Here is a 14199-nt window from a genome sequence, read left to right as displayed (position 1 = left end):
ATCATATCTATCAGATTGCTGAATCTGGATCAGATCAGATCATTTTTATAGCCAAAAAGAACAAATCAATTTGCACTGGCTACGCAGCCCCCGACGTCACTCTCAGACTGATTTTCTGTCTCTCTCGCACGCACTCTTTGTCGTGTCGTTCAAATTAGCGGCGTCTGCCGGAGTGGCTCTATCTCCTACTGACTTAGTATCGGGTATAACTGTAGAGTTGCGGTGTCCGCTGCAACTCACAACGTTCCCCCTCGTTATACCCGATACTCAAAATGAGTATTGGGGTATATTAGATTTGTGGTAAAAGTGGATGTGTGTAACGTCCAGAAGGAATCGTTTCCGACCCCATAAAGTATATATATTCTTGATCAGCATCAATAGCCGAGTCGATTGAGCCATGTCTGTCTGTCCGTCTGTCCGTCCGTCCGTCTGTCCGTCCCCTTCAGCGCCTAGTGCTCAAAGACTATAAGATCTAGAGCAACGATGTTTTGTATCCAGACTTCTGTGATATGTCACTGCTACAAAAATATTTCAAAACTACGCCCCGCCCACTTCCGCCCCCACAAAGGACGAAAATCTGTGGCATCCACATTTTTAAAGATACGATAAAACCAAAAACGCATAATCGTAGAGGATGACTATATGTTCTAGAGTGTAAAATCTCAACTAGATCGTATAATTATTATAGCCAGAATCAAGAAAACAATTTCATTCTTTCTCGCTCTGTCTCTCTCTAACACACAGGTTTCATAGTCGGCTTTGCCAATTGCAAAATATGAGTTCTGTTGCATCCACAATATTGAGGATACGAGAAAACTAAAAACGCAGAATCATAGATAATGATCGTATCTATCAGATTGCTGAATCTGGATCAGATCAGATCATTTTTATAGCCAAAAGGAACAAATCAATTTGCACTGGCTACGCAGCCCCCGACGTCACGCTCAGACTGATTTTCTGTCTCTCTCGCACGCACTCTTTGTCGTGTCGTTCAAATTAGCGGTGTCTGCCGGAGTGGCTGTCTCTCCTACTGACCTAGTATCGGGTATAACTGTAGAGTTGCGGTGTCCGCTGCAACTCACAACGTTCCCCCTCGTTATACCCGATACTCAAAATGAGTATTGGGGTATATTAGATTTGTGGTAAAAGTGGATGTGTGTAACGTCCAGAAGGAATCGTTTCCGACCCCATAAAGTATATATATTCTTGATCAGCATCAATAGCCGAGTCGATTGAGCCCTGTCGGTCTGTCCGTCTGTCCGTCCGTCCGTCCGTCCGTCCCCTTCAGCGCCTAGTGCTCAAAGACTATAAGATCTAGAGCAACGATGTTTTGTATCCAGACTTCTGTGATATGTCACTGCTACAAAAATATTTCAAAGGACGAAAATCTGTGGCATCCACATTTTTAAAGATACGATAAAACCAAAAACGCATAATCGTAGAGGATGACTATATGTTCTAGAGTGTAAAATCTCAACTAGATCGTATAATTATTATAGCCAGAATCAAGAAAACAATTTCATTCTTTCTCGCTCTGTCTCTCTCTAACACACAGGTTTCATAGTCGGCTTTGCCAATTGCAACATATGAGTTCAAGGATCTCAGAACCTATAAAAGCCAGAGCAACCAAATTTGGTATCCACACTCCTGTGATATCGGACCTTGATCGTTTCGTGTCCAAATTCCGCCACACCCCCTTCCGCCCCCGCAAAGGACGAAAATCTGGGGCATCCACAAATCTCAGAGACTATTAAGGCTAGAGTAACCAAATTTGGTATCCGCACTTCTGTTAGATCTCACTATAAAACGTATATCTCAGAATTTCGCCCCACCATTTTCCGCCCCCACAAAGAACGAAAATCTGTTGCATCCACAATATTGCACATTCGAGAAAACTAAAAGCGCAGAATCATAGATAATGACCATATCTATCAGATTGCTGAATCTGGATCAGATCAGATCATTTTTATAGCCAAAAGGAACAAATCAATTTGCACTGGCTACGCAGCGCCCGACGTCACGCTCAGACTGATTTTCTGTCTCTCTCGCACGCACTCCTTGTCGTGTCGTTTAATATTAGCAGCGTCTGCCGGAGGAGAGCCATACTGACTTAGTATCGGGTATAACTGTAGAGTTGCGCTCTCCTCAGCAACTCACAACGTTCCCCCTCGTTTTCATTTAATTTTCTGCAATCTGACACCAGCCCCTCAGCCAACCCTTTGGGTTTGTTTGTCTTTCGTTCTGGAAAAATGAATTTTGCGTTAGGCCGTGTAATTATTTTATATGACCCCACCCTCAAAACCTCACCCTCCGAGCCAAAGCTCCACCAACGCCCACAACGGGCCTTCCCGCCAGCCAACAGCATAATATATCAGGAGTTGAGGCTGGTTCGGAACGGGAACGAGAGCCGCCATTCCCATTATTATACCCGATACTCAAAATGAGTATTGGGGTGTATTAGATTTGTGGTGTAAATGGATGTGTGTAACGTCCAGAAGGAATCGTTTCCGACCCCATAAAGTATATATATGCTTGATCAGCATCAATAGCCGAGTCGATTGAGCCCTGTCTGTCTGTCCGTCCGTCCGTATGTCCGTCTGTCCGTCCCCTTCAGCGCCTAGTGCTCAAAGACTATAAGAGCTAGAGCAACGATGTTTTGGATCCAGACTTTTGTGATATGTCACTGCTACAAAACTATTTCAAAACTTCGCCCCGCCCACTTCCACCCCCACAAAGGACGAAAATCTGTGGTATCCACATTTTGAAAAATACGATAAAACCAAATCGTAGAGAATGACCATATCTTTTAGACTGCTGAATCTGAATTGGATCGTATTATTATTATAGCCAGCATCAAGAAAACAATTTCATTTTTTCTCGCCCTGTCTCTCTCTAACACACACGTAGCATAGGCGGCTTTGCTTAGAGTAAAACATTAGCGCCTAGATCTCAGAGACTACAAAAGCTAGAACAACCAAATTTGGTATCCACACTCCTAATATATCGGACCGAGACGAGTTTGTTTCAAAATTTCGCCACACCCCCTTCCGCCCCCGCAAAGGATGAAAATCTGGGGCATCCACAAATCTCAGAGACTATTAAGGCTAGAGTAACCAAATTTGGTATCCGCACTCCTGTTAGATCTTACTTTAAAACGTATATCTCAAAATTTCGCCCCACCCCCTTCCGCCCCCACAAAGGCCGAAAATCTGTTGCATCCACAATATTAAGGATACGAGAAAACTAAAAACGCAGAATCATAGATAATGATCATATCTATCAGATTGCTGAATCTGGATCAGATCAGATCATTTTTATAGCCAAAAAGAACAAATCAATTTGCACTGGCTACGCAGCCCCCGACGTCACGCTCAGACTGATTTTCTGTCTCTCTCGCACGCACTCTTTGTCGTGTCGTTCAAATTAGCGGCGTCTGCCGGAGTGGCTCTATCTCCTACTGACTTAGTATCGGGTATAACTGTAGAGTTGCGGTGTCCGCTGCAACTCACAACGTTCCCCCTCGTTATACCCGATACTCAAAATGAGTATTGGGGTATATTAGATTTGTGGTAAAAGTGGATGTGTGTAACGTCCAGAAGGAATCGTTTCCGACCCCATAAAGTATATATATTCTTGATCAGCATCAATAGCCGAGTCGATTGAGCCCTGTCTGTCTGTCCGTCTGTCCGTCCGTCCGTCCGTCCGTCCCCTTCAGCGCCTAGTGCTCAAAGACTATAAGATCTAGAGCAACGATGTTTTGTATCCAGACTTCTGTGATATGTCACTGCTACAAAAATATTTCAAAACTACGCCCCGCCCACTTCCGCCCCCACAAAGGACGAAAATCTGTGGCATCCACATTTTTAAAGATACGATAAAACCAAAAACGCATAATCGTAGAGGATGACTATATGTTCTAGAGTGTAAAATCTCAACTAGATCGTATAATTATTATAGCCAGAATCAAGAAAACAATTTCATTCTTTCTCGCTCTGTCTCTCTCTAACACACAGGTTTCATAGTCGGCTTTGCCAATTGCAAAATATGAGTTCAAGGATCTCAGAACCTATAAGAGCCAGAGCAACCAAATTTGGTATCCACACTCCTGTGATATCGGACCTTGATCGTTTCGTGTCCAAATTCCGCCACACCCCCTTCCGCCCCCGCAAAGGACGAAAATCTGGGGCATCCACAAATCTCAGAGACTATTAAGGCTAGAGTAACCAAATTTGGTATCCGCACTTCTGTTAGATCTCACTATAAAACGTATATCTCAGAATTTCGCCCCACCCTTTTCCGCCCCACAAAGAACGAAAATCTGTTGCATCCACAATATTGCACATTCGAGAAAACTAAAAGCGCAGAATCATAGATAATGACCATATCTATCAGATTGCTGAATCTGGATCAGATCAGATCATTTTTATAGCCAAAAGGAACAAATCAATTTGCACTGGCTACGCAGCGCCCGACGTCACGCTCAGACTGATTTTCTGTCTCTCTCGCACGCACTCCTTGTCGTGTCGTTTAATATTAGCAGCGTCTGCCGGAGGAGAGCCATACTGACTTAGTATCGGGTATAACTGTAGAGTTGCGCTCTCCTCAGCAACTCACAACGTTCCCCCTCGTTTTCATTTAATTTTCTGCAATCTGACACCAGCCCCTCAGCCAACCCTTTGGGTTTGTTTGTCTTTCGTTCTGGAAAAATGAATTTTGCGTTAGGCCGTGTAATTATTTTATATGACCCCACCCTCAAAACCTCACCCTCCGAGCCAAAGCTCCACCAACGCCCACAACGGGCCTTCCCGCCAGCCAACAGCATAATATATCAGGAGTTGAGGCTGGCTCGGAACGGGAACGAGAGCCGCCATTCCCATTAATATACCCAATAGCCGAGTCGATTGAGCCCTGACTGTCTGTCCGTCTTTTTTTTTTGTTTTTTTTTTTTTTTATTGGGAAAACAATTTATATTTATAAAATAACAATTATGGCTGGGAAGGGGGGGTGGGTCCGCTCCCACGGGACTGCCGCTAGGCATTACTTCGCGGTGCGGGCTGTGGGGTCATCCTTCTGGCTTAGTTTGTCCGGCTTCGCTCCAGCCTGCGCAGCTCCTTGATCACGCTTGCTGCCATGTAGGCGACCGCGTTCCAAGATTGCTCATCGGCTAGCATCTGGTCGGTGAGGGTGTCCACACTCACTTCTGCAAGCGTCTCCCCTAGCCTCGTTCGTTCTTGCGAGAAGCGGGGGCATACAAAGAAGACGTGCTCTGCATCCTCGTCGACTCCAGGCCCGCAGCAGCTGCAATACGGGTCGTCAGCGATGCAGGTACTGCTTGAAGCAGCCATGCCCCGTCAGCAGTTGGCCCAAATAATGGTCCATTTGGCCGTGCCTTCTTCGCAGCCATGGGCTAAGCTGGGGAAGGAGACGTCTGGTCCACCTCCGGAAGCAGCATGTAACCCTCAGGGCACAGCGTCGGTATGCGCTTCTGCAGTCTCTGCTGTATGTGGAAACCATCATTGCTGGTGCCCACACTGCTGATCCATATAAGATTATGGAGGTGACCACCCCAGCGATGAGCTGCCTGCTACGCTGCCGTGGTCCCCCTGTATTGACCATCATCCTGCTTATGGCCGCCGTTGCTGCAGTCGCTTTTGCGCTGGCGTATTCCAGGTGGGCCTTGAAGTTCAGCCTCTGGTCCATCATTACCCCTAGGTACTTTAGCGCAGGCTTGGTCCTGATGATCGTGCTACCGACTCTCACGCATGCCTGCTCGACCTTTTTTCTGCTGCTCATTAGCACAGCCTCCGTCTTCTTCTCCGCCAATGCTAGCCCGTTGGCTGCGAGCCAGGCCACTATCATCCCGACTGCTACGTTGGTTTTCTCCTCTACGTCTCTTACTTGTTTCGACACTGTCACCAGTGCTATGTCGTCGGCGAAGCCCACCAGGGTGCACCCTTCCGGTAATGTAAGCCGCAGGATATCGTCATACATCACGTTCCACAGTATCGGCCCTAGGACCGAGCCCTGTGGGACGCCTCCGGTGATTTGGTGATGTTCTGCTCCTTCTTCCGTGTCGTAGATCAGGACGCGGTCCGTGAAATAGCTTCGCAGAGTCCGTGTGATTTGCTCAGATATACCCCTCCTGGTCAGGGCCTCTAGGATGCTCTTCCAGCTGGCAGAGTTGAAGGCGTTTCGTACGTCTAGTGTACATACTAGGCAGTACTTTTTGTCGCCTCCAGCCCATCGCGTTCCTGCCATGGCTTCCCTGGCAAGGTTTGTCACCATCTCGATGGCGTCAGTGGTGCTCCTCTGCTTGCGGAACCCGAATTGGAGGTCGGAAAGTCCGCGACGCTCAGCCAGTTCCGCCTCCAGTCGGTTACATACCATCCTCTCGAAAATCTTGCCCATGGTATCCAGCATGCACAGCGGCCGGTATGACGATGGGTCGTTGAGCTCTTTGCCTGGCTTGGGTATCAGAACCAGCCTTTGCCGTTTCCATGCTCGTGGGACTGTCCGCTCCGCTAGGCACTGGGTGTACATTGTGGCGAATGCTTCCGGATGGGCTCTAATTATGCATTTTAGTGCTGCATTAGGGACTCCATCTGGACCTGCCGCTTTCCCGATCTTCAGCTTACCCGTGGCCTCCAGTACTTCTCTGGCAGTGATGATGGTGGTGGTGTCCCTCAGGCTAGCTCCTTCTACCCTAGCTTCCTCTTGTAAGGGTGGTTGTCTAGGGAATAGGGTGCCGACTATCTCTCTCATATGCACCGGATCCTTGGGCATAGGCTGTCTGTTTAATCTCCCCATGACTAGTTTGTATGCTCCACCAAAAGGTTCCGCATCGGCCGCATCGCAGAGCTCCTTGAAGCATTTGAGTTTGCTGCTTCTGATGGCCTCCTTCAGCTCTTTTCTTTTGGCCTTGAATGCCGCGCCATTTCTGCCAAATTGGGCGGAGCCTCTTGCTCGCTGGTAGGCACGCCGAGCTGCGCAGCACTCCCTCCTGGCCTTGGCAATGTGCTCATTCCACCACGGTACTGGCCGGTGCCTGCTTCCTCCGATCTTTCTTTTTTTCATGGCTGCATCACAGGCCGCTTTGACGGTCCTGTAAACGGCAAGCGCGGATGCTTCAGCATCCCCGGCGGCGCTTAGGTTTTCTGCTGCCGAGAGGAACGCGGCTCTGCTCAGGCTTTCCTCCTTGTACCCGGCCAGGAGCGCCCGCTGTATCCTTGTTGTGTTCCTGGGTGCAAAGGTTTCCGTCATTACGGCTAAGTGGTCGCTATGGGTGTAAGCACTCAGCACTTGCCACTTTGCGTGGCGTGCGAGCTCTGGGCTTGCAAAGGTGAGGTCTATAATAGACTCCCGCCCTGCTTTGCTGAACGGGAGAGACAGACGTTCAGGCTTGCAAACTCGTCCAGGAGCGATGTCCCACGGGGTGTGTTCTTGGCGCTGCCCCAAGTCGTGGCCCTGGCGTTAAAGTCGCCCGCTATCAGGACCGGCGATTTGCCTCGTGCGTCGTTAGCGATGTTGCTGATGATCGCCTCATACTCCTGCTGCGTGAACCTTGGTGCTATGTAGCAGCTGTAGACAAAAGTCCCGCTGTGCTTAGCTCTCACATATCCCACTCTGGATGCCCTGTGGGTAAGCTGGCCTGGTTGTGGGCCACAGCTCCAGATTGCTGCTCCTCCGTCTGAGCTTTGCTGCCAGACTCGCTGAGTAGCGCTATGTCGATCTTCTGCTCCAGGACTGTTTGCGCCAACAGATCCTGAGCAGCTCGGCAGTGGTTTAGGTTGAGCTGCAGGAGCTTAACCATCAACCAGTTTTGCTAGTGCCTTCTTATACTCAGGGCAGCTGCGGCTGAGGGCCGAGTGGGCTGCTGAGCGGACGTCTCCTGGCTTGCCAGCGCATAGTATGCACATTGGCGGGTTGTTGCACTGGTTGTGCTTGTGTCCCTCCCCACCACATTTGTAGCATGCATTGCTTGACACAGGCCGCTTGGATCTGCACCTGGCTGCAGTGTGTCCATAGGCCATGCACTTGAAGCAGCGGGTTGGCCGTCTGTCCGTCTGTCCGTCCCTATTAGCGCCTAGTGCTCAAAGACTATAAGAGCTAGAGCAACGATGTTTTGGATCCAGACTTCTGTGATATGTCACTGCTACAAAAATATTTCAAAACTTCGCCCCGCCCACTTCCGCCCCCACAAAGAACGAAAATCTGTGGCATCCACAATTTTAAAGATATGAGAAAACCAAAAGCGCAGAATCGTAGAGAATGACCATATCTTTTAGACTGCAGAATCTGAATTGGATCGTATTATTATTATAGCCAGCATCAAGAAAACAATTTCATTTTTTCTCGCCCTGTCTCTCTCTAACACACACGTAGCATAGGTGGCTTTGCTTAGAGTAAAACATTAGCGCCTAGATCTCAGAGACTATAAAAGGTAGAGCAACCAAATTTGGTATCCATCCTCCTAATATATCGGACCGAGACGAGTTTGTTTCAAAATTTCGCCACACCCCCTTCCGCCCCCGCAATGGACGAAAATCTGGGAATATTCACAAATCTCAGAGGCAATTAACGCTAGAGTAACCAAATTTGGTATCCGCACTCCTGTTAGATCTCACTATAAAACGTATATCTCAAAATTTCGCCTCACCCCCTTCCGCCCACACAAAGGACGAAAATCTGTTTCATCCACAATATTGCAGATACGAGAAAACTAAAAACGCAGAATCATAGATAATGATCATATCTATCAGGTTGCTGATTCTGGATCAAATAAGATCATTTTTATAGCCAAAGGGAACAAATCAATTTGCACTGGCTACGCAGCGCCCAACGTCACGCTCAGACTGATTTTCTGTCTCTCTCGCACGCACTCTTTGTCGTGTCGAAGCCATGCGAAAGGCATGGAAAGGATTGGGCTAGGGCCAGGGGTAATAGTAGGGTACGGTTGGTTGATTCCTAGCAGGTCTTCGACCTTGGGGTCGACTGACTGTTTTTCATTTTTTTGTACAGGGGTTTCGTTTTTCTCTAGCTCAACGTGGCTTAGGCTCACACACTCACCCTGACCCCCTGCTCCTCCTGAGCGTATTTCTTGATTTCACGCTCCAAATCAAGCTGTTTCGATGTTGGTTTCACCAGAAGTGAGAGAAGGTTGAGTATCGCATAAGTTTGTTAGATTTTGTATACATTATACATACGAGTATATGCACGTGTGGGTGTGTGTGAGTGTTGTGTGAGTACGAGTGTATGGGAATGGGCTATGTTCAAGATAGAGGGCAAATGTAAGCCGAATGCTGAGAGCATCGGGCAGACAAAGTGGCGTCAGTTAAATGGCCATAAGAAGCGGACAATAAAGCCAAGAAAAGGCTCGTAAAAAAGTATCCTACAGTACATGTATATATATATAGTATACATATATAAGGGGGAGATACATGATGATAAGTCTGCTGTGTTCTAGCTCTGGATTATATAAGACTGCCAAAAGTTGGGCCAAGCATGGGGGAACGAGGAGCAAAGGAGCCAAGCTCTTCAGATACTCGAGATTCAATGCGGCTCAAGATGAATTATGGAGAGTTTGTGCAATTTTCTAACAAGATCATTGAAAAAGGAGGAATACATATGCAAAGATGGAGGGCATGTAAGTCAGTATCTGAGAGGAGGCAGAGTTAGAGGTGATCGGAGGATGGTATGGAAGGCTGGCAACTGCAGCAGCAATAAATAGGAAATTTAAAACGCACTGACCTCGAAAGAACGGCTGCCAACGCGGCGTATACGCAACAACTCTTAATTGCTCAGGCACGGCCAAAAGCGAGGCTTTTTATTTTTTTTTTGTTTTTTTTTTGCAATTCGGTTTGGTTGTGTGGAATGGGTTTTAATTACTGCTGTGACTACCACACACTCTTCACAGCCACTGTCTTCTCCTGCTCCTGCCCTCCTCCCATTTCCATTTCCCCTTCCATTGCTCGATTTGTTTGCTTTAAAAGTGACAAATGAATTTCGAGCCTCACCAACCGCCGGTCCAAACAGTTGTTGCTGGGCTCGTCCTTTCAATTGCTCTGTGCTTTAATATAATAATTCCCCCTTCATGAATCCCACTCCCGCGGACTGCTATTGTGGGAAGAGGGTGGAAAATAAACAAGGCTTTACGCAGAAATAAAATGCGAGTCCCGGAATTGTCAAATTGGTACGCTGCCAAAAAATACGGCATCTGAATATTTATTGTGCAGAGCCTTTCAATGGAATAATTCTCCTAAGGGGAGAGATGAACCCATCGTGAGAGCTGACAGTCTTTTGGATTCTGACATAGACGTCGGTACTTTGCGCTACATTAACATTTGCATACCTTTCCTTTTTGCAATCCCAAAAAAATCATTTTAAATGAACCTCTCCAAACGGTTTTATTTTAAACTGATTCTCGGAATATTTCCCGGCATCCTACCAATCCCATTTCAATCGGTTGGGGAACAAAAACTTTGGCAGTGCCATAACACTGCTATTCAGTGTGCCCCACAGGGTATGCCCAGTGGCCGTGCACACTAGTTTCGCTCGTCTTTTTCTGGAGGGACGAGTCCGTTGTCCTTAAATAGATTTTGCTGCTGAATCAAGGTTATTTATGCTGTCCGATGGGAATATTCCCATGTGGCTGACCACCAGCATCAGCTGAACATGGTTTCTGTTTGCCTTTGTTTTCTGTGCTTGCTTCGCTGCCTTTTGTTCGGTTTCAACTCGATATTACGAATAGTATGTGTGGGATAAGCTTAGGGCAAACATGTAATTACAGACGGGGGAATGTGGAATGGCGATTGGGGGGTTGGGTTCTTTTCTGCTCTGTTCTGTTCTGTTCTGTTCGGTAATAAGCAGTTGATCGTTCGTTTCGTCCTTGGGGAAGACAGCTGGCTAAAAGTTAAGGGCCAAATGCAGTTGCTGCAACTCCAGACATAATGTGGCAGGCCATTTTAGATTGATTTCCCTTGTGGCGGCACGTTGTCCCCGCCATTCACACCCTTCCCTTACTCCCTTCTCACACACTCCTTACTTGAGAGCAGCCCCCTACAGTGAGAGCAATAAATAACGACTGGCAATGGCAACAATGAAGAGGGAAATGTATTTCGGTGTGCAGCGAAGTTGCATCCCCATTATGGACGCCGAAAAGTGTGCAACAAAATGGAAATTTTATTGCTTGCCCCATATATCGAGGGTGCGAACAATGAAATGACTAAGTCGTCTGTCTGTCATGAGTATCTGTGAGTGAGTGAGTGAGTGTGTATGAGTGTACTGCACTTAATGGTAATTTGAATGACGTTCATTGATGTTGACTGCCTTCAGTGTCCTCATTCTCGTTGTCGGCACAAAGTTGCAAATTAATTAAGCGACAACAGAGGCAAGAACAAAAAAATACGGAAAATGCAACAGAAAATATGCAAAACTGAATAAAACATGTCAAGCTGTATGTGTGTGTGTGTGTGTGTGTGTGTGGGTGTCTACTTTGAGTGTGTTGGAATGGGAAATTAAAAATCAACAGTGAGTGTGGAGAGACTACGAAAAACTCAAGCTTCAGTGAACAGCTCTAGGGTCTACATTTTGGTCTAGTTTTTGTATCAGTTATACGAGTATAGAGGTACAACAAATATGTACGAGTATATTATATAGGTATGTACCTATATGTTATGTATGTTTGAGTAGCATAGTAGTATAGCAATATGTGTATGAGTGTATTTGAGACGGGGGGTTCAAATAAATATTGTTACGGATCTGATGTGTGGCATCAAATGTTTCAAACTTAAGATGTACATAGGTGTTGAAAGATGTGTTCTCTTGTTTTTACGTGTTCAGAGAGAAAGAGCAGTCGGAGAGACAGAAAGACCAGAGAAAGTTCTACTTGATCACTGTCCTCGTTCTCTCTCCCACTGTCCGTGTACGAAATCATTCTCTAGAGCATTGTTTGCCGAACGAAAGAAAATTAGATATATAGATTGAGATTAAAGGAGATATATATATATATATAGAGGTATAAGTAGATATATAAAAAAAGAGCGACAGAGAGAGTCCCATGATAAAGAGGTGGGAAAAAGATCTCAGTAGTAGCAGTGGAAGTCTTACCTGCTTCTGGGCCATGGCCTGCATCTGCTGGAACATCTGGCGCTCCTCCTCTTTGCCTAGGGAATGGACACAAGGGAGGACATTTGGGAGGGATTCCAGGCTTCCAGGTTCCTTGGGGACTCACCCATTCCCTTGGCCTGCAGCATTTCCAGCAACTTCTTGATGCTCTCGTCGCGGGCAATCAGAGTCTGCTTCTGGGTCTCGACCCGGCACTCCAGATCCTTGATCGTCTCCCGCAAGATGCTGATCTCTCGCTGCAGATGATCGTTCTCCGCATAGATGGCCTCCATCTGCTGCTGCATCTCCAGGTTGGGCTGTCGCATCCTTAGACGAAGCTCCTCCTCCAGCTGGCGCACCAACATAGCTTGTTTCTGTGAGGGAGATCGGATATGAGGTAGGCACTGTCTGGTGGAGGTTGTGTGGAGGGTTTGATTCCCACCTGATTCTCTGTGCTGAGTAGCTTCAACTGATCGTTGATCAGACTGTACTTGGCGCTCTCCTCCTTGCGCAGGGCCCGCTCCTTCTTCAGCTCCGGCGACCAGAACGTCTTGATGCTGTGCATCGAGCTGCCCAGCTTCTGGTTGGTCAGCTCCAGCTCCCGCTTGAGGTTGCCCAGCTCCCGCTGCAGATCGGTGTTCTGGTGCTGCAGATCCCCCAGATAGGCGCGGTCCGAGGTGGTCCCCATGCCCGTATTGTAGCCGCCCATGGCACTGGGACTCTGGCGTGCCGACCGCCCATAGAGCTCGTCCTCTAGGTAGAGGCCTCGCTCCAGCGATCTGTCCCGCGAACGATCGCGGGGCTCGCGTATAGGTATGAACTCCCGATCGTGCGGATCGACGAGGCCCCCGCGATCCAGCGACTGATAGCGGGTTCCTGCAAGTGCGCAAATGGATAGAGATGGGAGAGGCAGAGAGAGAGAAAGACAGAGATAGAGAGAGAGGTTAATATGTGGAAGGGGAGAGTGAACGAGCAGTGAGAGGATTACTTGGATAGTCCATGGCATGGGCCATCGGTGGTCTGCTGGCGCTCCGGCTGCGATGGTGGCCCGCTCCGGCGGGACTGGTTGGCTCATCCATGTCGCGGTAGTATGGACTGCCCATTGCTGAAATTCACACACACACAGAATTCATGACGATGATCAAATGAGTGAATGAGTGCTCTCTGGTACGGTTTCGTGTTCGTATTTCTCGCCGGCATCCGGCACTCCACCTGAACAAAGGACTCTCGCAACTCAAAAGTGTTGTCTACTGTGGCAACTAGTGCAGTGGAGTCTCTGCCTCATTTTCGGTGTTTCTCTTCTTTTTTATACCCGATACTCAAAATGAGTATTGGGGTATATTAGATTTGTGGTAAAAGTGGATGTGTGTAACGTCCAGAAGGAATCGTTTCCGACCCCATAAAGTATATATATTCTTGATCAGCATCAATAGCCGAGTCGATTGAGCCCTGTCTGTCTGTCCGTCTGTCCGTCTGTCCGTCCGTCCCTCTGTCCGTCCCCTTCAGCGCCTAGTGCTCAAAGACTATAAAAGCTAGAGCAACGATGTTTTGGACCCAGACTTCTGTGATATGTCACTGCTACAAAAATATTTCAAAACTTCGCCCCGCCCACTTCCGCCCCCACAAAGGACGAAAATCTGTGGCATCCACAATTTTAAAGATATGAGAAAACCAAAAACGTAGAATTGTAGAGAATGACCATATCTTTAAGACTGCGGAATCTGAATTGGATCGTATTATTATTATAGCCAGCATCAAGAAAACAATTTCATTTTTTCTCGCCCTGTCTCTCTCTAACACACACGTAGCACAGGCGGCTTTGCTTAGAGTAAAACATTAGCGCCTAGATCTCAGAGACTACAAAAGCTAGAGCAACCAAATTTGGTATCCACACTCCTAATATATCGGACCGAGACGAGTTTGTTTTAAAATTTCGCCACACCCCCTTCCGCCCCCGCAAAGGACGAAAATCTGGGGATATTCAAAAATCTCAGAGACTATTAAGGCTACAGTAACCAAATTTAGTTTCCGCACTCCAGTTAGATCTTACTATAAAACGTGTATCTCAAAATTTCACCCCACCCCCTTCCGCCCACA

The 14199-nt window shown here is 47.4% G+C and overlaps 1 protein-coding gene across 12 annotated transcripts in view; it reads right to left on the bottom strand.

Annotated features, from left to right (window-relative positions):
• Nucleotides 1-14199, bottom strand: part of LOC117185877 (myosin-9-like) — a 100878-nt gene that overhangs the window by 44425 nt on the left and 42254 nt on the right. For 11 of the 12 annotated variants that reach the window (XM_033397148.1, XM_033397144.1, XM_033397145.1 and 8 more), the window contains 4 exons: nt 13091-13207; nt 12545-12978; nt 12230-12476; nt 12106-12161 (listed from right to left, as the gene is read on the bottom strand). In XM_033397148.1, the coding sequence (XP_033253039.1) occupies nt 12106-12161; nt 12230-12476; nt 12545-12978; nt 13091-13205 (852 nt within the window). In that variant the 5' untranslated portion in view covers nt 13206-13207. Of the gene's footprint in view, nt 1-9066; nt 9121-12105; nt 12162-12229; nt 12477-12544; nt 12979-13090; nt 13208-14199 lie in introns of all 12 variants that reach the window. The other variant, XM_033397149.1, reaches the window with a different exon arrangement.

Source organism: Drosophila miranda (assembly GCF_003369915.1).
Source record: "Drosophila miranda strain MSH22 chromosome Y unlocalized genomic scaffold, D.miranda_PacBio2.1 Contig_Y2_pilon, whole genome shotgun sequence".
Lineage (NCBI taxonomy): Eukaryota > Metazoa > Arthropoda > Insecta > Diptera > Drosophilidae > Drosophila > Drosophila miranda.
Note: the sequence above shows the minus strand (reverse complement) of the source record. Positions and strands in the feature narration are given on the sequence as shown.